Source organism: Corvus hawaiiensis, chromosome 3, assembly GCF_020740725.1.
Source record: "Corvus hawaiiensis isolate bCorHaw1 chromosome 3, bCorHaw1.pri.cur, whole genome shotgun sequence".
NCBI classification, from domain to species: Eukaryota; Metazoa; Chordata; class Aves; order Passeriformes; family Corvidae; genus Corvus; species Corvus hawaiiensis.
This window is the reverse complement of record NC_063215.1, coordinates 7,581,141-7,606,592: the sequence shown is the minus strand read 5'-3', so window position 1 is coordinate 7,606,592 and position 25,452 is coordinate 7,581,141. Positions and strand designations below refer to the sequence as shown.

At 40.2% G+C, this 25,452-nt stretch overlaps 1 protein-coding gene across 2 annotated transcripts in view; it reads right to left on the bottom strand.

Moving 5' to 3' along the window:
- The window catches only part of ATAD2B (ATPase family AAA domain containing 2B), a 75,390-nt gene extending 55,328 nt beyond the window's left edge, over positions 1-20,062 (bottom strand). Inside the window, exons 1-4 of one of the 2 annotated variants that reach the window (XM_048297702.1) lie at positions 19,825-20,062; positions 3,908-4,062; positions 2,406-2,452; positions 1,225-1,378 (exon numbers count right to left, since the gene is read on the bottom strand). In XM_048297702.1, coding sequence (XP_048153659.1) covers positions 1,225-1,378; positions 2,406-2,452; positions 3,908-4,062; positions 19,825-19,980 — 512 coding nt within the window. In that variant the 5' untranslated portion in view covers positions 19,981-20,062. The remainder of the gene's footprint in view (positions 1-1,224; positions 1,379-2,405; positions 2,453-3,907; positions 4,063-19,824) is intronic. The other variant, XM_048297701.1, reaches the window with a different exon arrangement.
- Between the last annotated feature and the right edge of the window lie 5,390 nt (positions 20,063-25,452).

Genomic DNA, 25,452 nt, shown 5'->3' with positions numbered 1-25,452 from the left:
TGATATAAGTCAGTAAAGTCATGATTTCATTATGAGAGCTCCTCTCAATTTTAAACAATTCTTTCAAAATATCTGTGATGTGTGACAGAACCATTTCAAGTAAAATCATGCTGCAGTTTGCTACCAAAGAAAATAGGGTTGAAAGGGACCTGGAAAAGTCTAAGTGCTCTGCCAGGCAAGAGCACACTACAGAATGCCTAAACAGTTCTTGACAGACTTTTGTCTAACCTGTTCTTAAAAACCTCCAATGATTATGGGACACACTGTTATCAGTATAAGCTCATATAGAGACTTCAGTACCATGATCTTATCAAGTTACAACCTTCATGGTAGACTTTTTCCTACTGTTGATGAAGAGAGGGAGATTCAACTGCAACTAGAAAAATAAATGTAACTCAATGTAAGTTTGCAAACTGATACCAAATAGTTACTGAGTAAGATGAAAAAGAAAATTAAATTAAAGATTCAACAGAATACATTTAACAATAAAGATAATACTTGACAATTAAATGCTTATGTTTAAATCATTTTACAGCACTAGAGAGAGCAGTCTCTCACAGATGTGACTGTTAAAACCTGTTTTACAGGTGGGAAAATCAGGACATATTAAGTGACCTGCCCAAGGCTAGAGAGAAATAGTATTTCAAAAATAAGCATTTCTGGCTCCCATTCCTATGCTCAGACCAGACCATGCCTCCCTGTCTGACCTACTTTGTCTGCACAGTAAATGTCAAAAAGTGACACCCACCCTATGTGAATTATTAACAAATGGTAAAAAACAAAAACAAAAGAAAGCTACAAACTTTTGATATTTTATGATCAAAATCATACAAGCAAAATCTAGAATGCTTCCAAGCACTGCTGCTAATCACCAATTTACATGACATTTAAGGTATCACTACATAAACAGGTTACCAAGAAACAAACTAGGGTGTGGATTTACAGCACTCAGGCACTCTCCAGTAACTGCCAACATACAGCCTTATCCAGGTGTAAACACAGAGTAACTTACTCTTCAATGGAAGCCTGGGAAGCTGCTCTGCATTTAGAGCATGGATACCATGGCAGCCACAGCACAGACCCAGCTGTAACTCAAACCACAATCTAGCTTGTCTCAATGCATCCCCACAGTAAAACACAGACATGGCACTGGAACACAGGGGTTTCTAATTTTAAAAAATCATTAAGGTGCTTGGTGAATACAACTGTAGTATCCCCACATACCTGTTTACTAGCTGATCAAACAATAAACTCTGATTCAAAGTTTCAAATCTGTTTTTCCTGGACCGACAACTTTTTCTGACTTCTATATCTCCGTTTATGCAAGCATGGTCCCCATCTCCCTTTTTTTCCCCTCGAAGGGGGTGGCTTTTGAGAGCTAAGAGAAATTTGTATTACTACTTCAAAATGCAGAAAACAACATTTTCACAAACAAGAATTAGTAAGAGAATACTTAGCAAGGACAATAAACCAAAAGTTATTAAGCACAGTATGAGCTAAAGAACTGTATTTTTTTATTCCTAAAGAAGTTATTTTAAAAGTTATTTCTGCATATTCAAGCTTATTTCCTTAGATGATAATCTTATTTTATGATGAAAATTTGGCATTCAGTTAAGCATTCAATATTTTTACGTTAACGTCAACACTAAAATGCACATTTGGCCTGCAGTTTCAATTCTTAAGTCTTTCAAATACAGTATCAAAAGGTCAGATACAACATATTGACTTCACAAGCAAACCTACACCAGCTACTTTGTACACTGCCAAACAAAGAGATCCCACTGCTGATTGTTCCTTAGGCACCAGAATAAATAATAAAGTACCAAATATGCTTAATGAAATAACACTTTACATAGAGTCAACACAGAACTAAACAAGACAGAACTGATGAAAAAGGGACACATAAGACCAAGTGGGTTTAGCTGAGATAAGCAATGAAATGGCAAGTTTGTAAGGTACAAGCTTTTAGGAAGACTGTTCAAGGTAGCAGGAGCTGCAGACAAGGCAGGTCTCTAAAGCAATAGCGGAGTCAAGTAATGTTAAGAACCACAGAAGGCCAAATTTCAGATGAGCAAAGAGAGTAGGTAAATTAAAGAGACCAACTAGGAGAGGAAGGCCAAAATTAGTTCATAACAGTAATTTGGGAATTAAGGAAAACACTGAGATCATGGCCAAGAGGTCTGAATTGAGAAGAGAAATGGATTTTCATCTAAAAATGTTCCCCATATCCACAAAGAGTATCCAAGATGGTGACAGGAGAAAACTGAGTCAAAACATTAACTTTTCTGGTCAAAATGGTCAAAGTAATCAGTAAAACTATCAAAAACATATGTCACTGAAAATTGTTGACATAAAACTGTTTAATGTGAAAGTTGATACAAAAAGGTTTGCTATAATTCACTTACATAAGCTACGTCCATTTGGTAGTGTAGCACCAGGCTGAGAAGTTAACCTAGGAAACAATCACACACACAAATCACATTAACATTCCTTAGGTCAAGCAGAAGACACAGCGAAAATAAAACTTTGACTGTAAAATGCTCCATGATACTCTGATTTCAAAACCTTTGCGAGACATAGCCTTGGAAGAGTCTGCTTCATGCCCAACACCTTAGTGAAAACAAAACTGCTCAATACCAATTATATGAATCCCCCCAACTGTCAAAGCATCTCTTTGATTAATCTCCCTCATCTTTCCTCATGCCCTTGTCCTGTTAACTCTCCCCTTAAATTTCAGAACAGAACCTTGGTATAGCTCTCCAAAGGCAACCATCATTCCAACACCTCAGATAAACCAATAGAAGTAACAAAACTTTTGGGAAAAGTCTTAGTGACTCAAGATCACTGTTTAGCGCAGCGCTTTGGATTTTGGCAGAAACAACAAAAAACTTCAGATGCAAAGACATGTTGCGGTGGGTTCTAAATGAGCAACAATATGATTTTCAGCACCCTGGCCAAATTTCATTTGACACAATGATCTAAATTCTCCTGGCTGTATTAAATATTTCTTTTGGTATATTGACATTTCTAGGAGGTCCAGTACAACTCTACTCTTATAAACAAAAGAAACAGAAGGTGCACGAGTTTCAATACATTCCCAATGACCATGGCACATTAATATGATAGATTTAATTCATTCTGTTTTTAAAGAGCAAAATAAACAAAAGAGGTCTATTTTGAGATTTACAAAGCTTTTAAGCAAACTTCATCCTAGCAGTCCAGTAGTGATTTAGAGTCACTCTTATACTATACAAAGCATTACAAGAATGATTTTGACATGTACATAAATATGAAATACATATCTACAAAAGAATCAGTATCAACTGAAAGTTTGTGGATCAGGAACATACTGTGTACACTGTCTCATAATTACTTGTAATCATGTGAAGAACCTTATGAACACAAGAATGCTTTGTAAAATACTATTAAATCAGAGTTATAAAATAAAATTAATCACTTCAGCTTCAAGTTACAAAAATGTGGCAGGACTGAGGCTATATTCAGTAAAATTTACTTACTAGGCTGAACAACAATAGAAATAAACTTGACCATTATCCATTCCCTAAAGATGGTAACACTGATTCCCTAATTAAAACGTCAAAAAGCTTGAGTACATAAAAATACCAATTACATTACTAAATCCGGATGCATCAAGAACCTAACATTCAGACAGCATCTCAAATAAAATTACTTTCTATTTTTTGCACAAATATGCATAGAAAGGAAATAGAGATGAGAGAATTGATGTAATCCACATTCCTGGAGTCTTAAACTGAAGAAAATGGTGTGAAAATAACATGCTTCAGAAGTACACTCCTGAGCTGCAGCTGACTGCAGAAGTAGTGTAAGTGGGATAACAAAACAGGAAAAACTGGTATGAGTTCCTTCTTCTCCTGGCATCAATTACCTGGACTGTCCAGTTGAGATGCTCCATTCCTCTCGCTGCCCAGTACTGCGTGATTTTGATTTGTCTTTGCACACAGGATCAGCATGTTTTGAGGTACGTTTGGCAGGAGGAGATATGTGGCTATCACTCAAACTAGCATCACTACCTTCATCTTTCTGAAAAGAAAAAAAGCATCAGATCATACTTAATTGGCTCATTTGCCGATATCCTTACAGGAAAAGGGTAAACTTCAGCTTAGTAAAAGGAAAGTCTCTCTCAAACTCTTAGTGACCAACCTGTGTAAAATGTTAAAAGTGTTTATTCTGAAAACATTAACAGAAACTATGAAAATATTTAATTTCAAATATTAAACTTCTATAATAGTTTTTCTGTATTTCTGAACAAGTATTGTTTCTATAACCCATTGTATTTTTTATATCATAACATGACACTGCTATTTTCACCTTACTTGCAAAAGAGCTAGTAATGCCATAAGGAGAGAAAACAATTGAGGAAAATTAAGATACTTAAAAACACAGCAATTATTTATTCTATTGATGTTGTCTTTGTCTTTAAAACTCTTAAACAAACACTCTTCCTTCTTGTAAGTTTTCCATTACCTTGTTCTACCCGTCAAACGGTCCAGCACACAGCCAGGAGGTGTCCAACATGTTCATTAACAGCATTATGCACACTAAACAGCTTACTCTTAACACCTTTTAAGAAGCACCTAAAGAGTACCAAAAGGGGCCTTTTTTCTGTTGAAGGTAACAGAGACAGAAACTCAAAGATCATAGCAAGGGATTACTTCAGAGTTGTACACAAGAAATGAGAAGACAGCAAACTACAGAGGATCTGCTTCTGTTGAGGTGAACTACTGCAACAAAACATAAAACAAGAATTCTATCAACTACAAATTTTAGCTCATCAAAACAGTCTTGGTGTCATCCAGTGGGACCCTGGGCAAACCTCATCAAGTTCAACAAGTCCAAGTGCAAGGTCCTGCACCTGGTCCAGGCAATCCAAAGCACAAGTACAGGCTGGGTGGAAAATGGATGGAGAGCAGCCCACGGAAGAAGGACTTGGGGGTGTTACTTGACAAGAAGCTCAACGTGTCCCCACAATGAGCTCCTGCAGCTCAGAAAGCCAAAGTGTCCGGGGCTGCATCAGCAGCAAAATGGGCAGCAAGTCAAGGGAGAGGATTCTCCCTGCCTATGTCCCCACTCCAGAGATCCCACCTGGAGTCCTGTGTCCAGCTCTGAGGCCCACAGCATATGAAGGACATGGAACTGTTGGAGGAAGTCCAGAGAAGGCCAGGAAGATAATCCAAGGGCTGGAGCAGCTGTGCTGTGGAGACGGGCTGAGAGAGTTGGGGTTGTTCAGCTTGGAGAAGGCTCCAGGGAGATCTCCTAGAACTTGCCGGTAACTAAAGGGGCTCATAAGAGAGCTGGAAAGCAATGGTTTAACAAGGGCATGTATTGACAGGACAAGGGGAGATAGTTTTAAACTGACAGATGGCAAGTTTAAGTTAGATACTAGGAAGAAATTCTTCCCTGTGAGGGTGGTGAGGCCCTGGCACAGGTTGCCCAAAGAAGCTGTGGCTGCCCCATCCCTGGAAGTGTTCAAGGCCAGGCTGGATGTGGTTTTGAGCAGCTTGGGATAGTGGAAGGTGTCCTTTTCCATGGCAAGGGTTTTGGAACTAGATGATCCTTAAGGTTCCTTCCAACCCAGACCATTCTATGATTCTATGGTTAAAAATCTGAATATCCTTTATTGCAACAACAGAGAACCAATTTTCAAATATTAAGGTCCAGGAATTGTCACTAAGCACTTCAACTATGACAAAAAGATAATTTTATTTATACACACGGAGATCACCACAGAAGTCCCATTTGTTCATCAGGCTTATTAACAACAACAATCTGCTTTATACTCCAGATACTTCAACATCACGTGTCATGTAATCAAGAAAACGAAAAAAGAAAATGCTTAATTTTTAAGAGAGGAGGACAATATCACAGCACAGTATTTAGAAAGTGAAATCCAAATGTATGGGTGCAGTTTGACAAGACAACTCAGCACCACTGTGACACAGGGAGAGTCCATGCACTCCTCTGCCTGACTACACAGCACCTCTCCAATGTCCTCTGATCATCTTCTGATGTTTCTCTGACCCACCCATAAACTAGACCAGCTCACTAGAGCTTCAAAAGCTCACTTTCCTTCTGCTACATGAACTTCCTACCTTGTCAATGATGTTAAGAATTTCATGAGGGATCAGACAAGTACAAAATATAGTGCAAGAAAAAAACACAAGCTGAAGACAAGACCACTGTCTGTAGAAACAGAAAGCTTCAAGTGAAATAGGCTGTCTGCATCACACCTTAACATTTTGTCCCAAATATATATTTTTAACAAATATTAACTAAATACTTATAATACCACTAATAAATTAATACAGTATTCATTATGATATAGTATTTATTTACTACATATGTTAAGGTGATAATACTTATAAATACTTTTGATGATACTAAAAAGTACTAAACACTGAAAACTAGTATTAAATGTTAACCAGCCCACGTTCATATGTCATTTTAAAAGTAGATTTAGCTTTGGTAATTTTTAGCCTGTCAAGATAAATCCAGGGAAGAAAGAGGTCTATACGAAGATTCAATCTCAAGACTCACTTAACTCTAGTTAAAAAAAAAAAAAAAAATCTTACTTTTTTCTTCCTCATTATTTCACTTCTTCAGGACATGAATCAATGTAACTCAAAATAATATCTATACTAAAAGCTCATAATTAGAACTTCAAATTAGATGAAATAGAATTTGGTACTTAAAAGGAAGACTTGGTCAAAGTGGTAGCAGAGTAACAACAACCATTCCTAAATACAAAACACCCACACCCTGCACAGCACTATAAAATACATGGACAGCACCTGGCTGTTTTCCATAACACTCTGAAACTACAAATTACCAACTTTTTACAAAATTTTAATAGCCTGCATATTCACTTCTAAACACTATAAGCATTTGTGTATATACTTTTTGCTTTATTCAGTAATGAGTTTACTTGTGGACTTAGAGAAATACAACCCTGCTTAAGTCAATTTTAGTAACTACTTTCCGAAACTACACAAGCTCCCCTGCAAAGGATAGAAGCAGAGTTTCAAGGTAAGCCACAGAACCAGTTTGAAACCGGCTAAGCAAGACAGAGAAAATGAAACTAGGAAAGATGAAGCAGCATGCAACAAAGCTTTACAAGGGGTAACATTAAAGCTGTTTTGCCAGCAGTGAAATTAGTAATGCACAGGATTCCTTTAGTCCATCTCCACCCCGTTCCATGCAAAAAGCCAAACTCCTCCGAGTCTCCTATCATCACCTTTCTCTATGTTTCCTCCAGTGCCTTGCCTCTGGTCTCATGATCGGCTAGGGTCCCTCATTTGTCCTGTCAGCTGGCAGCTAAAACAAAATACTGGCAATGGAGACAAATTCTGCTACTTCAGATCTCCCTCTGCTACCAATATTCACAAAATTTATAAAAGCTGAGTAGCTTTGAGATCTCTAATGCTGTCAAATGAACATATACTGGCAAATAGCTTCAGAAACTGGAAGAGCAGGCTGTCAGTGTGATCACATGAGCGATCAGTTCCTTGCAGCTGCCTAAGGAACCAGACTAGCAATTAAGGGGTTTATTTAATTAGGTTATTCTTTGTTTAGGCTGTTATTTTCAGCTGAGCCTCACTTGTCTGCATATTAACTCTACACACAAACTCAGCAAGTACAAACCAAGTTAAAATTTAAGATACTCAAGTCCAAATACTAACCTATGTCAGGATACATGCTGTGTAAGATGCACTAACACAGAAAATGTTTTACCATGAAGTAGTGACAAATTTGAAATCACAATTTCCACTACAAAGTTGAAATCACAGAAATTTTAAATAGATTACCAAGAACCCAAGCTTCATTTTCCAGTTAACAGGCAATCTTAAAAATTCAAGCTCTAGGGAATCAAATCACACTTAGACTACCATCCAGAACCTTCACCTACCCACAGCAAAATATGGAGATAGAGTTTTCATAACACTCAAGAGACTACCCAAACTGGGATACGCTAGAACAAGACAGGAAATTAATTTCAATTTGGGAAGCCTTTACAGAGAGCAGTCTATCCACTGCTTCCTCCCATTTATAGCAGAATAGGTCTAATGATTCCACAGCACTCAACTTGCTCCCTCAAGGAACTGGGTCTCAAACCATTTATACCTTTAACGATTAAAAATAGCACTTCAGTTTCAACCCAGAAACTTATTACTTAACGGTAGATATCATGAAAATGTTCTGGGACTAGGAAGGTATGATACAAGCATCAAACTTAAAAATTAAGAAATTAATAATGCAACTGCAGAAGAAGGAACCAATGCACTGAACTCAAAGCTCCTAATGAAACACTGGCACTGAAGCAAATGCACTCACATGCTGAGAGAACACAGAGAATATGAATTAATAAAACCTTCATCATGTCAGAAACTGCCTTCAAGCATACCAAAGCAACAAAGAAAAAGCAAGCACAGAAGAATCAAAAAATGACTTTACATAGTGTCAGAAGGTACAAAGAGAGAAACAAAATTTAGTGCAACCGCATTGATCCAACAGAAAAGAGAGACACAGCAAACTCCAGCTGTGATCCAGAACAACCAGGACCACCTCTTACAGAAAGCACTCTTGCTGATAAGGAAATAACTGGCATTAACAGGATACCATCCATGGTCTAGACTGGCAAAACACAGTCTTCATTATCTCTGGTTTCAAGAGTAAAATGGAATGTGACAACTGAATGAGTACCACAAATCAGCTGTTGAGCTAACATTCAATTTAGGAAGAGACAGTGAGGCAAGATAGTAACACACCTTCACTGAAGGCACTTGAATGATGGTACTGATAAATCTAGAAACAAAAGCTAAAATGAATATAAAGCAAGAAAATATATATAGCTGCATACTTATCTGTATGCTTTCTCTGCTTTGAATGAATAGAAGACAGAAAAACTGTTTATTATAATACACGTTTATGAGCAAGCTACAAATAGCCTGGTATATGTTACCACCTGTAGTCTCTTCTCTATCCATCCCTAAATTTCAAAACACTAATTTGATTCTAACAGAGCTTTATTTATAACATGTAGAGTCCTTAAGTTTTGGAAAACACAAACTAGAAATCAATTAATAAAACTGACCTTTTCCTTCTCAATTTATCCTCTTAGAACAGTGACTAACCAGTACAGTCTTTCAGCAGGACTGAAGAACACACTTACTGGGGGAGTACTCACTGACAGGTGCCTTCAGGTGTACCACAGGAACCAGCTGGCTAAAGCACGACATTTGATTAATTCCCAAATTAAAATACAAAGATTACTTATAGCATCTTGAAGGGGAAAGGGTAGGGGGGTTTTGTTTCTTCTGTGTTTTAAGCTGAATCTCCTGCCCAACAGAATAACCAAAGAAGTCTTCACTATACTGCTGATCTGAACACCCTAAAATAATCCTATCCAGTAGTCTTGGACATAGAGGACGAATACAAACCATCTCTACCACTGGCATCTGCAAGCATGTGAACACAAGTTCACAGAGTTCTCAAGCAAGAGATGATATAACATTCAAACCACAACCACACCTTGCAATTTCTGAAAAAGACTCTGTCTGGTTTGCCACAGGTTCGTCTATACTCAGACACAGGCATGCAGACATGAATATCTGAGTTATCCACCATGGTCAAACTTGCTGTCCTTGCCATACAGTTTGTGGGGCACACCCTGCTGACTGTCTGCCACACCCTGAACACTCGCACCACTGCTCATACAGCTCCTCACTCAGGCAACTTTTCAACACACTCTCCTGAATGTTGCAGCAATTGTTTTTTCTCTTTTCTATGGCCTCTCCCCATGTTTAAGACATGAAATTAATGCACTGACATTCAGTCTTCACCTGACCAATCCTATTTCTCTGCATTTTGTGAAATGCACAAACAGCTTTTCTTTTTAACCCACTAAACAAGCATGAAAAACCCTGAAAGTTACTTTCTCTTAATAATAATGAAATAAACATTTTCAAAAAAATCTGTTTCAGCTATAGGTTTTCAAAAGCCTCTCCCTCTAACTTTAGTCAAATCCTAGCTTCTGGTACTGAAGCATAACTTTTTCCACTTCATTTTATGAAAAGACAACGACTTCAAACATGTCTCAATCTTATTTTTACTAACTTTGGAGAACCTGAATCCAGGTCCTCTGGTTATTTCTAACTTTCTATTTTCTAATTTAAAATACATATTGTGATTAACAACACATCTTCTTGGATGTCCCAGAATATTAATCTGGATTCTTATTTTAAAAATACATGTGAAAAAAATCTGGTCTGCCTTTTCTCCTACCAGTTCATTCAAAGTTCTTGAAATGGACTAGTCTTCTAGAAATTGGCTGTCCATTAAAATATCTAAAATACTCAAGGCTATTTAGTGCATTTAATAAACTTTTATATCCCACAGTACAAAAAGATAAAATTGTCTTTCCAAAGTATAACTTTTATTCATGAAAAAAATGTGACTGTATCCCCAGCACCCCAATTAGTTAAGCTCATGTCTCATCTTTGCCTTCATGTAACTACTCAGTTAACAAATAACTTGGTTTCTCTGAAACTACAACACATTTCAAATACCAACAGAATACAGCAAAACCACTGTCTAGCTGTCTGTCCACTTACTCTGGATAAGCCACTTGTTCCCTTGTGTATCAGTTTCTGCAAAGGTAAAAAATATGGACTAAAACATTAACTCCTAAAAATTTAATAGCATTAAAGATCTGCATTAAGATCTATTGATGAGAGTTAGGGAAGAGCTTAGGTATCCTTCCGAATGCATTTTTGGGCTAGGCATACTAAACAATTTTAAAAAATCAGAAGGTTTCACAATCTGTTCGAGATATTTTAAGTTTTGTTTGGTTCCGAATTCTATTTACTAGATGAACAAATTTTCTCATGACTGCCATCATGTCATCTGACTGGTATCTAATAAATTCCTTCAAATCCTATTTCCATGTTTTGGTTTTTTTGTTTGTTTTTTTTTTTAAGTTCACCACTCTTCACCAAAAAGAGTGGGGGAAAAAAAAAAAGAGTAAAACTCTCCTTATGCTTGGTACAAATGTTCAGTAGCTGAAATGCTCTCAGGACCATGCTCAAACCAGGTACCACACCTTGCCTTACACATCCACACTATGCCCTAATTTCAGGATGACACACCACACTACCACTCTCTCCAGCACCAACAACCAACCTCACAAGCTCCTCTCGTCCCCACCCCAACCCACATTTTCCTGGCAAATGCCCTCAGCCTCTCTTGTAGGGGAGAACTGACTGACTGCTTGGTGGGAAGAGGAAAGACCTGATACACTTGTCTGAGGAAAGAAGGTAACATGACTCAACTTGAGGTCGAGCACAATACAGCAGACTCTATTTGTGATGGTACACAACATATTGCTGCAGGCTGAATATCTACCTTTGTGTCCTAAAACTGCAGTGTAAGAGCACTTTTACTTCAAGGCTAGATTGGATGGGGCTCTAAGCAACCTGGTCTAGTGAAAGGTGTCCGTGCCCATGGCAGGGGGCTGGAATAAGATGATCTTCAACATCCCTTCCAATCCAAACCATTCTATGATTCTGCCCAACTGACAAGAAACTGAGAAATAAATGTATTGGGATTAGAGCACATTAACTACCTTAGTGAGAACTCCAAGTTTCATGAAGACCCTGATATGTTAACCTTGCTGACAGCTTGAAAAAAGACAACATCAGCTTAAAAGAACGCATCTCCTGGTCGCAGTTCTCTAATTTCCACTTGTTTGCACACAGTCGTTTATCAGACATTGGCTCTCCACAGGTGTTAAGGAAAAATAATATTCATGCTTAAGTGCTTGATGATCTTGGAATAAACAACTATTAACGATGTATTTCATTAGTGGTAATGATAGTAAAGAATGCCTCAACTGCAGAATGATCTGAATTACTTTAACATTCAGCTTCTGTATTTTTTTTCAGTGAACAATGCTAATGTCAATAATAGCCATTAAGAACACAAAGAATACCATCATCTAGATTTTTTCAGAAGAATAAATTCTTCCCCACTCGTTCAGATAAAATAAAAAGCCAAACATATTTCTTGCACTGGAAGATCTGCTTTTTTATTTCAACTGATTTCCATTTTACTTCCTGGAACTCTTCAACCCTAGAATTCAGGTTATTTAATAAATGAGAAAGCTTTTGAGAAAAGTTAAAAGTTTACAAGTTAAAAATATGAGCACTGTTAATTGGGGATTTTCACACCTGCAACCATTCCCTCTGTCTGTTATAGAAAAAGACACCTGTTTGTATCCACACTGAGGGAGTGCCTGTCAACAGCTTCACTGTGACACACAAAAAACTCTTGCAATCTACAGGTTACTTGGTTCATGAATGAAAGGGAGAGTGACCTACAGAGCAGCCTCTGCCAAACTGTGACAGAGGCCATAAATAGTGAGCTGAGGTTTATCCTCCCATCATCAGCAGCCCACTCCAAGCATTTCCACCACAAGCACTCTTCTCCTCTGTGCCTTCACCAAAATTAGGGTGACACTGTGAAATTTCAGCTGATAATCAAATCAGAAGGATGGAGGGGAGGCAAGGTGAAGCCAGAGGATGTGGAGAAGAGGATTATTTTCAGCTGGACCAGTAACGTGATCCTGATCCAGCTGATCAAATGGCCTGGCAAGCATTAATACTGGCGAGTCTGTTGTTTTCACAACTGCAGAGTTCACAGCCAGAGCTCACAGCACATGTGAAATCACACACCTGCAGAAGAACAAGTCCACTGAGAAGAGTTCTCTACTTGCTGTATGGGGTCCACACCTCACTTAGACATTTTTCTAGTAGACTCATTTAAGGTAAGTTTTTAAAACCACTGATCCTCCTTGTTTAACACAGAAGGAATACTAAAAGCAACACATTTAATCAGAACTACGTTAACCATTTCTATGAGTTTTTAGACCCTGTTAACAAAGACTTTTAAAGCACAAATTATATTTATGTAATGGATTGAGAATCAAGAATGATTACAACTCTGATGTGGAAAAAACGAAAGCATTCAAATGTTTTTTCCTACTTTCAGTCCTCAAAAGTCCGTTTTGTTTCTGCTTAACAGTCACATCCTAAACAAAGCTTATAGGACATGGCCTCCTTCAACACTACTATAAACCTAAATAAAGAAGCAGAGTGATCTGAATGAGGATAGCAAAGAGGAGAACAGAGTGAGAATCTGTGGACCAGACTGTTCCCCAAGGTTTGAACACGACCAGGAAATAGGCTCAGTAACCTAAGCAAGGAAGTGTCTGTAGCAAGGGAAGCTACAGGAAGGTGGCCTTCTGTGTGGATAAAAAAAGGGGATTAAAAAACACTTCATCACCCCTAGCCAAAATGCACTTGAAGACAGTATTTTCAAAAGAGAAAAAAGAAATTAAAATTGTGTATAACTGTGACATGAAATCTTAAGATTAATCTACTGTAATTTAAATCATAATAAAAACAAAATTCAAAGCCTGAAAGATAAATCAGAGAAATAACAGAGGATAGTTATTAAGTATTTGGAATGAGAGATTGCTGAAGCACGGCAACAAATTTCACCGCAAGTAATCTCTTCCACATGTAGAAAATGAACAGCTTCTTCATTTCAGGTTATTTAAATAGCTTGGCTCAACTATTTATCCATTTTAAATGAAGGAACTGACTGGAGGCTGGAGAAAAGCAAAACGCCCCTCTCCCAAACTATGAAAACACCCAAACCGAAGCATCTGCTCCATGTGCAACTGGACACAAACATTCTATCACAGCTTTACATTAGTTAGGCCATCAACAGACACTACTAGAAGCATAAAGCTGAAACCACAAAATTCAGTACAGGCTACAAGAACCATGGAACTTGGAGAAGCTTCTAAATTATGTAAGTCTAATAGGAGAACTAAAGCCGCCTCCTTCATACCAATTCAGCCGGAGTTGAAGCTATTACAGCATACGCACACTCAGTGCAAAACGAAAAGGCTTACAGAAGATTACACATTAATCTTACAACTGGTTGAAAAGTTGCCTGTTTTAGTAACTAGCAAGCAGAAAGAAACTGAATTTATTCATAAAAAGAGTCCAAGCAAGTATAAATGCAAACCAACACTTGAACAATTTAAAGCAGAATTAATGGTTAAAATAAACCATGAAAATCGCATCAAAGGTAATGAAGACAATATTTCAAGAGTGAAGTCAGACTGAAAAATTGTTTAGAAAAACCAGCAAAGCATGAAGTGTACACAAAAAAAAAGGATAAAAACATATTGTCAGCTCCCTTTGCAATAAATGGGTTCATGAGTGATATTACCCACAGAAAAAGTAATCCATTAGAGCTAAAACATCTAATAAACAATCAGTAATCTTTCAAAGAGTCACAGCTACAAAACAGCACACAAAATTCACAGCAATGAAAGCTTCACTGATGCCTACTTGCTGCATGCTTTGGTTCCAGACAGGTTTTATAGTTTTACAGAGAAATCATTCAAAGCATCATTAGATTGGAATTAGAACTTTTCCACAGCATAGCAATCACTCAACAATTTAGGACAGGATGTGCAAAACCATACCACATGCAACTGAAACTGCAGGGGGATGGAGGTGATCAGAATATAATTACCTGAGCTAATTATCTTGCATAACCCCAAGCTGTATGAAACTCTTGCAAAATTGTAATGGGCTGTCTCACAGACATGGGTCAAACCTTCTGCTTGAAGTTCAAACAGAGACAGTAGATGGAGAAGTAGCTTTTATTAGTATTACTTTGGGACAAGCTCAATATTCAGAGGAAGCAATGCAGCACACAAAACTTCAACACCATTTCCTGAGTACTCTTTGGAGGTCTTATCCACTCACTGGATTAGCCCTTAGATCACTTCCTTTGAAGGCCCTGGAACAGCCTGACAGCAAGGATAGCCAGCTTTTAACAGGATGCACCACTGCCTCCCAGAACAAACCATGGACACTTCAGAGGTGTCCTGACTTCTGAAAGCAGCCCGGACTGATATGGCAGGATATGTAAGAAGAATTCAAACTCAGGATAGCCCTTCAGAACCACAAAAGTATCATGAATGCCAACTGTATGGTATTTTGACAGAACCCTGAACAAAGATTGCTTCCAACAATTGCTCCATTTCCCACTGCTCGCAGCTGTATTAACACCACACAGCCAAGAAATGGCCTGCACGACTCATTTTAGAACACTGATTTTTCCCTGCTAAGTCCCCAAAGAGCAGCAGACCACTAAACCAGAAAGAACCGGAGATTTTATTGCACACCAAAAAGATGAGCTTTCCTGGGAATCTTCCTTTAAATTAAATTGTTTGGAATAACTTCACAAGGCTTTATATTTCAGGATGCATTTCAAAGAACTGTAAAAGCATTAGCCTCAGCACCTTTACTGATATTACTGCAAACTCAAACAGGAAGGCAATGCACTTCTTTAAAACACAGATATTGGACAGGAGCTTTTTTCTTGAAGAGCTTTATATGCAGGTGGCCGGCAAGTGTCATTTCTCCAGAATAAGGAGGAAAATCTAACTTTTTCTATAGCTTTATACTAAACAGCAGAGCATCCAGAACACCATGAGACACTCTGCACAGACAATGAAGAAAACATGCTCATTAGCATCTTTCATAAAGGAAAACTTAATTTTTAGAAAGCTCTACTGGTTACGTTTAAAACTTGTATTTTAAGAGAAATTATAGTAAGTTTTTAAAGTTAGTTTTTTATGTTTTCGACAGCTGACCATTAAAGGTTTTTCGAGGAGTAAAATGTAGCAACGAGTTTATGCTACAAAAGCTGCATTATCGCCCAGAAATCAGAAAACATTTCTATTGCTACAGACTGAGAAAGTACAGCGAGAGACACTGAAACACACGGGCATCACAGGGCACAAAAATGCTGCTTAGCTCTCTACCTTCCCACACTCCAGCACCCGATGTCACTCCTGCAGCCCCTGTTCGCTCCCATTAGCAATTAAGTACAATGGAGAGCTCTAGGTTGCACTGCGCAAGTTGAACGATGTTGGCAGCACTGCTTTTAGTGAGGATCATGTGTTACAATTATCACCGTGCCCTCAAGTATCTCTTAAGGCACTGCTAATGCTTTCTTGGCTAATTAAATTAAGCTAACCTTGTATACATTTCTAAAATGTCTAACTAGCACAGTGACGTGATTTAAGAGTGTTTATTACACAATAAATTCTTGATCAACACTTTTGATTTGTTGTGTAAGAAAAATCATTTCAATTGCCAAGGAAGCGTTACCAGCAATCGCAACTCAGTGTCTGAAAACATCAGACATTAGTAGATACAAAGTGCAAATTTAACCACTTATGGTCACAGGATCCCAAATTTTTTCACAGTACGAATAAAGTCCACTGGATCTGTAAGCCATAAAATTCTATGTCTCTGTAGAAGATTTTGATGAGTTTTTCTTCTCAGAAAGCTTTAGTATAAAGCTAGAACACTTCTCAAGTTTTAATGCTCAAAAGAAAAAAAAATGTATTTTTATATATGTATAATTTGTATAACAATAGAATATATATTTACGTAAGCATAGCTTCAACATCTACTAAATAGCGTGTAAGTCAGTCTTGGAAACAGGAAGAAAATAAAGCCCAGTTTTTCCCCTCTGTACCCTCTCTATGCACTCTGCTATGACATCATCTCAGACAATAAACTTCTTGGCTCCTTGATCCATTTAGTGAGGGATTTTGTTCATTTTAATCTGGCTTCTGGTCAGCAGACAGACACACACGTATTCATCTCCATCACTGACTGCATGGTCGCCAATCAATAATTCAAACCAGTTTACTTTTCAAAGCCTGATGTCATTGCTTTCTCCAAGCTGAGCAAGTACTACAGAGGGAATACACTGAACATGATAAAGGCATTTAGACAATTACAGTCCATTTCCACAAAATGTGTGTTGCTTCCAGATTCAGATCAAACAAAAAAGGACACCATTCACATGTAACTCAGCATAATATTGAAGCAGAATACTAGAAACTCAAGTTCTTGGGAGAGAATTAAGCCTATACTTATAAATGTATGCAAAAAAACCCCCCAAACAAATGAAAAAAAAACCAAAAACCACACACACACACAAAAGTGTATCAGGAAAAGACAAGAGGAAAAAATAAGAAGGAAAGGAAATAGATACAGAAGAGGTAGAAGGCAAGTCCTATCCCCTCATTTGGTCTACTCAGCATCTTACAGGATGCCATTAGGTTATTAACTCAGTTTTTGTTGCTAATAAGGAACAGACAGATGATCTTTTAAAACACATTCTGAAAGTTGGCTACAAGCACTCCCACTGAAGAGCATTTCACAGGAAGTCCAGGTCAGAAGCTCCATGCAAGAAAATTAAATCACACACTGCAAACAAGAAGCATCCCATCTCTGCCAGAGCTCCAAACTCAAGCTGCCTATTAACCCGATTAACTGCTGGTAGCAAGGCTGGTTTCCTGATGTGACACCCAAAAGATTTTAAAAGGACACACTGTTCCAAGTCAACTGCAAAAAAAAAAAAAATTACATACAACTGCATGAAGATGATCCCAGCACGCTTTCTGAACACAGCCTCACTATCTGTCTCCCAACACTCACTTCCAAAAGCAAAGGCTTTGTCTCCTTACTGCTATACTTATTCATGTCCTAATCACTGAGATCCTTCTCTGGCACTACTTCAAGAAGATTCAGAAGCACAGAAAGACACTGTATTGCTGACAGCTCTTACATCTAAAGAATAAAAAGAGTTATACAGAAAGAACTTTAAAATACAGTGAGATATATATACTTTATAAAACACACTGGATGGGGGAAATAAGAAAAAAAACTGTTCTTGGATAACTTCAGCTCATATTTGGCAATTACATCTTAAAAGGAAAGAAAAATTCCACCTCAAACGCATGAGATTTGTTGTGAAGTGAAACAAGTTCATTCCCACACACCAAAATTTACATTTAACTTTAGAAGAAATGCTCTTTTAGAAGTGTGGGCAATATCCTGGGAAGTATTTACAATATTTTACACTATTTTGCACTATCTCCTTTCCTTACACCATGACAATAACATAATGTAAACATTTTAGTGATTTGTAGTTAAAAAAAAACACATTCAGTAATTAAAAATACTTGGAAAGAAGCCCAAGCTAGTTTTCTTAGCACCAGTAAACTCCCTGAGAAGTAAGCCGGTAAGGGTTACTTCAAATTTTGCTTCACAAACCACAAGACCCACGATATGAATAAACAGAAACTGCACACTAGAACAAGCAGAACAGCTTTTTACAGCTATGGTGCTGCATCCCCAGGAGTCCACTGAAATTAAACAAGGAAGAGATAGGGAACAAGGAAAATATGGGGGAAGGGAAAAACGGTGAAGTATGAAAGGACTGAAAGAGAAGCATAGAAGGTATAGGATATCTCATAAGTGATTTGTATTTGGTTTAGTATTTTAGACCAAATGGATGGGGTAAAAGGTTTTCTGAGAATTCCAGGTGTCATCCTTCTGATCTGCCTCTGGCTGCTGCTGCTTCTGTTTTTCTACTCGGCTGATTAACTTCCTCCTTTTCAGGACAGGGATGCGGTCAGTCAGTGCAGGACTGCCAAACACTCGGACCCCCCAATTTCACTTCCATATTTATATTGTTTTTATAATATACACGCAGAGCAGGCAGCTATAAATACTAGTCTAAACCTTTAAAGCAATACACGAAGTTGCATCAACCGAAGAAAAAGTCCTGCCTACAATTCCTCCTGTGGGAGGAATTTCTTCACAGAAAGGATCATTAAACATTGGGAACGGGCTGCCCAGGGAGGCGGTGGAGTCACCCGCCCTGGAGCTGTTTAAGGCAAGACTGGATGTGGCACTCAGTGCCATGGTCTGGTTGACAAGGTGGTGTTGGGTCATAGGTTGGACTCCATGATCTCAGAGGTCTTTTCCAGCCTCATTGATTCTGTGATTCTTCGATAATTAAAAACAAAAATTTGCACGTTTTGTCAACAGAGCTGTTTATAGACACGGAAGAAAGGAGACTCCCGAATTCTTTCTTCCGGTTAGAGTTTACCAAATGGTAATTCCCCAAATCGGGCTGTAGAATTTCACTTGCCGTTAGCCCGTCTAACCAAAGCTACCACAGAGAGTTCGGCTGGGAAAGCATTCAACTTAAACTTGATGGTAAAAATCATACCCTCCGTGCCACAAAAACGGGCCGGGGAGCTTTCCCGAACACCAGCTTCCTCCCGTAGCAGCCGCCAGCCAAATGGAGGTCATTTAGGGAAAAGGGAAAAAAAAAAAAAAAACAACAAACACACACATACACACAAACCAAACCCGGCCGAGGTTTATTGCGAAGTTGCTGCGGGCGCAGCTCCCAACTTTTGTCTAGCGGCGGCAGCGCCGGGCGCGGCCGCAGGGGGAGCCCCGCGCCGCCGGACCCCTCCGGACCCCCGCCCGCCGCCGACCCCGCCGGGCACCGGCACCGCGGCCACTCCGCCGCCCGTGTCCCCGCCGCCCCCGCCCCTGTCAGCGGCCCCCGCCGCCCCGGCGCTGGCCCCGCAGGGACTGCGGCTCTCCGCAGCCGCCCCCCGCGTCCCCGCCGGCTCCGCGGTGCCTCCTCGCCACGGGCTGCCCGTCGGCCCCGCCGTCCCTCCGACAGCCGTCTCGGCACCCGCCCCCCGCCGGCTCCCGTGCCCGCGGCGCCCCCCCCGGCACCAACAGCGCTGCCCCCAGCGACTCCCCGGCCTCGCCGCCTCCCTCCATCCCGGTCCCCCGCGGATCCCGCGGTCCTCACCCGCGCTGCCGCCGCCTCCTCCAGCCCGGCCGCATCTGCCTTGGTGCCCCTCTTAGAAGACCGGGTGCGGGACGAGATGAAATGGCTGCCGGCCCCGGCCGCCGCGGCCGCCGCTTTGCCCAGGGGGCGCAGAGAGCTCTTCCTGGTGTTCACCATGGCCCCGGCGAGGGGGGACACGGGGGGCGCCGCCGCCGCCGCCGGCGCGGAGGGAGGAGGGAGGGAGGGCGGACAGGCGGGGGCTCGGGCAGGGAGGGGAAGGGGAGGGAGAGGGGGAAAGGGGGGGAGGAGGGAGGAAGGAAGAAAAGCCCTCCGGGGAAGCCGCTCCGCCGGGCAGAGGCGCAGTCGGAGCCGCGCCGGCTCCTCCCGCCGCTGTCGCCGCCGCCTCTCGGGCTCAGCCCGGCTCTAACTGGCCGCCATTACTGTCCCTGCTCCCTTTCTCTGCCCGCTCCGCGCCGCCCCCGCCAGCCGCCGCCGGGGGGCGCTGCGGCCCCGGCGCGGCCGTTCTATCCCGGCGCCGCGCGCTCTATGGGCCCGGCCCGGCTCGGCCCGGGGGAGGCGGCAGCGGCCGCGGGTCCCCCGGGAGCGGCTCCGGCTCCGCGGCGGGGCCCGAGCGCCCACACAGCCCCAGGGCCCCGCCGCGGCCTGGCCAGAGCCTGGCGAGCCACCGGCCGGGCCTGGCCCGGCGTGACCCCGCGGGGCGGGAGAGCCGCCGCCGCCCCCTGAGGGCTGAGCCGAGGGCTGGGGAGTTCAAGGGCAGGGGGAGCGGCTGCCCGGGGCCGCGGGGGGTGAAGGGCAGCGCTGGTACCCGGGAAGGGGCTCAATCCCCGGTCCCTGGAGGCTGGAGCCGCAGGCTCTGCTCGCTCAGGGAGGGTCGTGCCAGGAGCTGACAGGACAGCTTGGGCGAACAGCTCTCCCAAGGATGAGATCTCCATAATTTCCCGTGGAAAACTTTTCACGGTCTGATGAGCCTCAATATTAAGAAATCCCTTTGCTCTCCAGGCTATCGGGAGTGCGCCCTTGCTTCTCCCATCGCGCTAGTCACCGGCAGCGTCTCCTGTGTTTTGCTTCAGCGTTGCTGCGCTTGATGTTCGTTGTGCGGTGCTCGGAAAGCTCCTTTCTCCCCACCTTCCTCCTTAGCACACATGCATTTCAGAGGGGCGAAGAATACAACGCATTACCCTACACCGGATGCCTAAATGTTTTTCAGATTATTCACAAACTATAACCCTTCAGCCTATTCACGAACGCAGTACCTTCTCGCCGATGCAAGAATCATTCTCTCACCACTTGTTGCCCTATACAGAACTTACCGCAGTGCCTGCACATAAGCCCCGAAACAAAAGCTTTGTGAAAGAAACGTAGCTGAGAAACACAAGCACACAGTTGTAGGTGACAGAGTCTCAACCTCTTAATTTTCACACTGACTGGTTTGGCACTGCTGGGCAAGTCATTTCAGTGCTTCTTGCTTCTTTAACCAAAAAGAATATCATGAAATTACTGAGCACGTGGTTCTGACTGTTAGGCTCAAGCAAGCCTTATCAAAGTACTTTTATTGTTTAAGGATGGAAAGCACGATAATGTTTTAGTAAAGAACAATTAATTTAAAAACTACTATTCTGTTTTACCTGCACACATCTTTCATACATCCCACATCTTTCTTTTCAAAATTACAGTCTGTAAAAGTATGGGAGAATGTGTACTTAAAAATAGAAAATACGCAACACTGACATCAGGATATATAATAAGAAAACCAGCTTTTTAAATATCCAAGCAAAAAAAAAATCTTACTGTGAATAGCAGCAAATTTTTAGTTTTATGAGATACTACAAAATAGAGTGCATTTCAGGGTAGGAACTATAATGTCTCATCTCACATTTTCTATTTAGAGTTTGTAATCTGTATTAGCAACAGTACTTCATCTCCTGTCCCAGAATCTGCAGTGTCTTTGAAAAGCAGAGTAGTTCTGCTCCATGAGATTGGTCTTGATAGGTTTCATATCATTTTTTTCTTCATTTATTTGCTTAAAGGTTATGAAAGGATGTAGTCATTTCATACACTTGTAGGCTTAAGGAGTATTTTAATTTAAAACCTACAAGGGAGTTTGAGAATGGTATTTGGAAATCACACCCTTTTAGCCTTCAAAAGTAGGAATAGAAGGAAACTGCAAGAGACTGTCCCTTACCAAACACCAGGAGATATGTTCAGTAACAGTATCACTTCATATATATATAATGACAAATAATGTACTTTAACATTTCTGTCCTGTAGTACTGATAGGCCATGAAACTCGGACATGGTTTTCGAATTCTGTTGGTCTGAAAATGAACAGTATGTTGATCTTCAAGTTGTTGTACTCATCACAAAAATATCCCCCATTTTGGGAAAACCAACAGATGAGTGGCCCAAAAAAGAGCCCAGGCTGCAGCAGTTACAGTGAATGTCATAACTCAGGATTGCAGTCATTGGCAGGGCTGTTTGGGGAAGCTTGCATAACATCTGCTTGCAACATGCCTGATTCAAACCAGCACTCCTCCTCTCATGAACACTGATGACTTTTAAAAACTAAAATAAACTTAGTCAAGATGCAAGCAATTTGGTTTTCCTGGGTCCCTGTCCAGATCTGCTTGAAATAACAGAAACTCTCCAACTCAAAAGCTATTTATTTTATATTTGCTAGATAGTTATAGCACAATTGTGTTCTTTTTTTGTTTTGGTTTTTTTTTTAGTGTTCTGATCTCATTCCTGTGAGCCACACGCAGAGAGCACTCTTTATGACGCCAGAGGGACTACTGTAGAGAGATTGATGTAGCTCAAAATCCCTGATCTCTGCTTTGAACATTTGTAGTGCTTCATTCTCATTATGTTAGCATGGTAGGAAACACAGAAAAACATGCTTCATTTTGGATGTTTACTCCCTGTGTTGTTTTTCACAGATGGTTTTATTTACAGGTTTCTTGGTTGTCTTATTCCTCTTAGAAGGTGTGGCTGGTTATTTTGACTCAAATAGCTTACGGCTTTATAGCTTCCATCTCAGCTTCATCACCAGTTTTAGCACTGACAATATATAAAAATCAATCATAAGTTACAAGGTTTGCTTGGTAGCTTTGATTGGATGTTTTTTGGGTTTTTTTTAATGTAGAGAACATGTTAACGTAGGATTAATATTTTGTATCACACACAGAAATTTAAATGTAGTTTTACAATGAAAGATGAATTACTGTAGAGAGGGATTTAGAGTAATTTCACTAATCCAAGAATTTACTTGTTCCCATTTTCTGTATCTGTTGTTGGTTCAAGTGTCATATGAAGACAGAACAGCATTAAAAACCTATTTAGACTCCCTTCAGCACTCTACACGCAGAAAATGTTTGGGGGAAAAAAGTAAGAACTCGGAGTAGTGAAAGACAATGAAAAAGTTAAGGGGAGAAGGCCTGAAGCCACATTCCAGTAAGTATTATATTAAAAAAAAATGTAGAGCTCATTCCCAGTAAGATTTAGTTTCAAGATTTGTAGTTTGGTGTTACAGACAGATGTCTAAATGCTTCTACAAATAAATCCATTGGGAAGGACCATATTTCAAATGGAACCAGTTTATAATGAATGCTGAAGCTTACAGCAGCGTTCAATGTCCTTTTATCTCCAGTTGTTCAGAAAAGAGATTAAGGTATCTGAAAAATGTATTAAGAAGAAGCCATACCATCTGCTGAGGCAGGTACACCTCTGGGAAATTGGAAAAATATGAAAAATTACTTGAGCAAAAGAGTCCCTTTCCACTAAAAAAGAGTTGGGGAATGAAGTAATATTGGGACGTCATGATGTAAAAAGACATTTAAAAATTACCAAGGATGAAAAGCCTTGTTTGCTACGTGAATGGTATTTAATGACACAAGAAATATTTGGAGATGGAAGATTTTGTTTTCACATGTTCCTATTTTACCAGGAAATCAGGAATGAGTTACAACAAAAGAAAAAGTCCTTCATCCCTTATTCAGAACTTTTTCAGAGAGTTTCTTCCTAGTAAGGACCAGAGGGCTCTATTCAGTGAGTTACTATTTGCTTCAATCATGGGCAATTTACCAGAGATTACTTTGCAATATCTCTGAATAGCAGTAACATTCCAAAGAATGGAAATCAAATCATCTTTTCAGGCCTCTATTTATAAGCTCATATGTGCACCTCTCAATCATGCTGTCAACTCCTCCTGGTTTCAGTTGAATTTGAAATAAAAAAAGATTCACAAGAGATCTTGCTTTTGTAAACCCACCCTAAGCCTTTTCCTGCGGGGGATGTTAGGAAATTAAGATTGTGTGGTTATTCCTTTGAGAACTGTCCATTATGAAGATATGCCTATGGGATATAAGTTTGGAAACTTCAAACAAGCACTGTCCAGTAATCAGGATTGGTACTACCTTGAACTGGAACACAGAACATGATAAAATCACTCCACATTGCAGGCATTTTGCTATGTTATTAAAGAAGGCTCATTATTTGAAGACTACCATTGTCATTTAAAAATGGATAACAGTTATGATTTCGAATTAAATAGTTAATGTCCAGCCCCATTATCAGCACACCTATCTGAAGATTGATTTCCACACTAAATAACATCAGTGCAACTTGAAGCAGGATCAGAGAACAGGTTTCTTAGATAACATTAAAAGGGAGTGGTAAAACTTACCTCCTAATATTTCAAAGTTATCTTCCCATCACATGTGGCCATTAGCTTCCATAACATTTTCCCTGTTGAGCTAAGGTCACAGTAGATAGTTTTTCTAATAATAATAATTGTGTGAAATTCACAGGCTGATGATATTGCAGCCAGGCATCTGCAGGGTCTGTTTTTCACTATCATTCAGGCTGTAAATTACTTCCATCTTGGACAAAAGTGGCAAATCATCTCACTTTGGTGCTTATGATCATTAATCATATGAAAGTAGCACCACCAGCCTGTTACTATGCTGGGTGATGAATAGCTTTGTAGTAAAAACCAGACTCTGTCCTAAAATGTTCACAATAAAAATAGGCATTTATGAACACATGTGTAGATAAGCTTCAGCACCATACAAATGCATAATGGCTTGATTAGGATCACATGGCAAGTCCGTCAAAAACATTATTGGTTCATAAATCTTCCTAGTCCTCACACACAATCTTAGCTTTCAAAGTGTGTTTTCTTGTTACAGATCCAAGAATGAGCTCATAAAATACACTACCATGTCATCATTGTAGTTTCACTTGAAAGTGTCTTTTCCCGATATGTTATTTTCAAATGTGTGTTATCTGGTACAAACAGTTGCTCAGGCTGCCTTGACTTTTTCATGGGATTATGCATTTCATGCTAATTTTAAAATTGAAGCTATATTCAATTTTCTTGTGTACTTACAGTCCAAGAGTCCAGCAACGTGTGGATACTCCTTGCAATGCATGGGGATAATACCCTTTTAGTGAATGCTGATTCACCCATGAAACAACGACTTGTTTTTCCAGTGCACAGCTGACTTCCTAGAATCAGTTCCTTAAGCTACTCCCCCCTGTGTGGCAGCCTAGAAGGTTTAACATTCCTTCAAGGACCATTCCTCCTATGCAGAGGAACGTGCTGTCTTAATCAGTGGAATTGCCATTTACAGG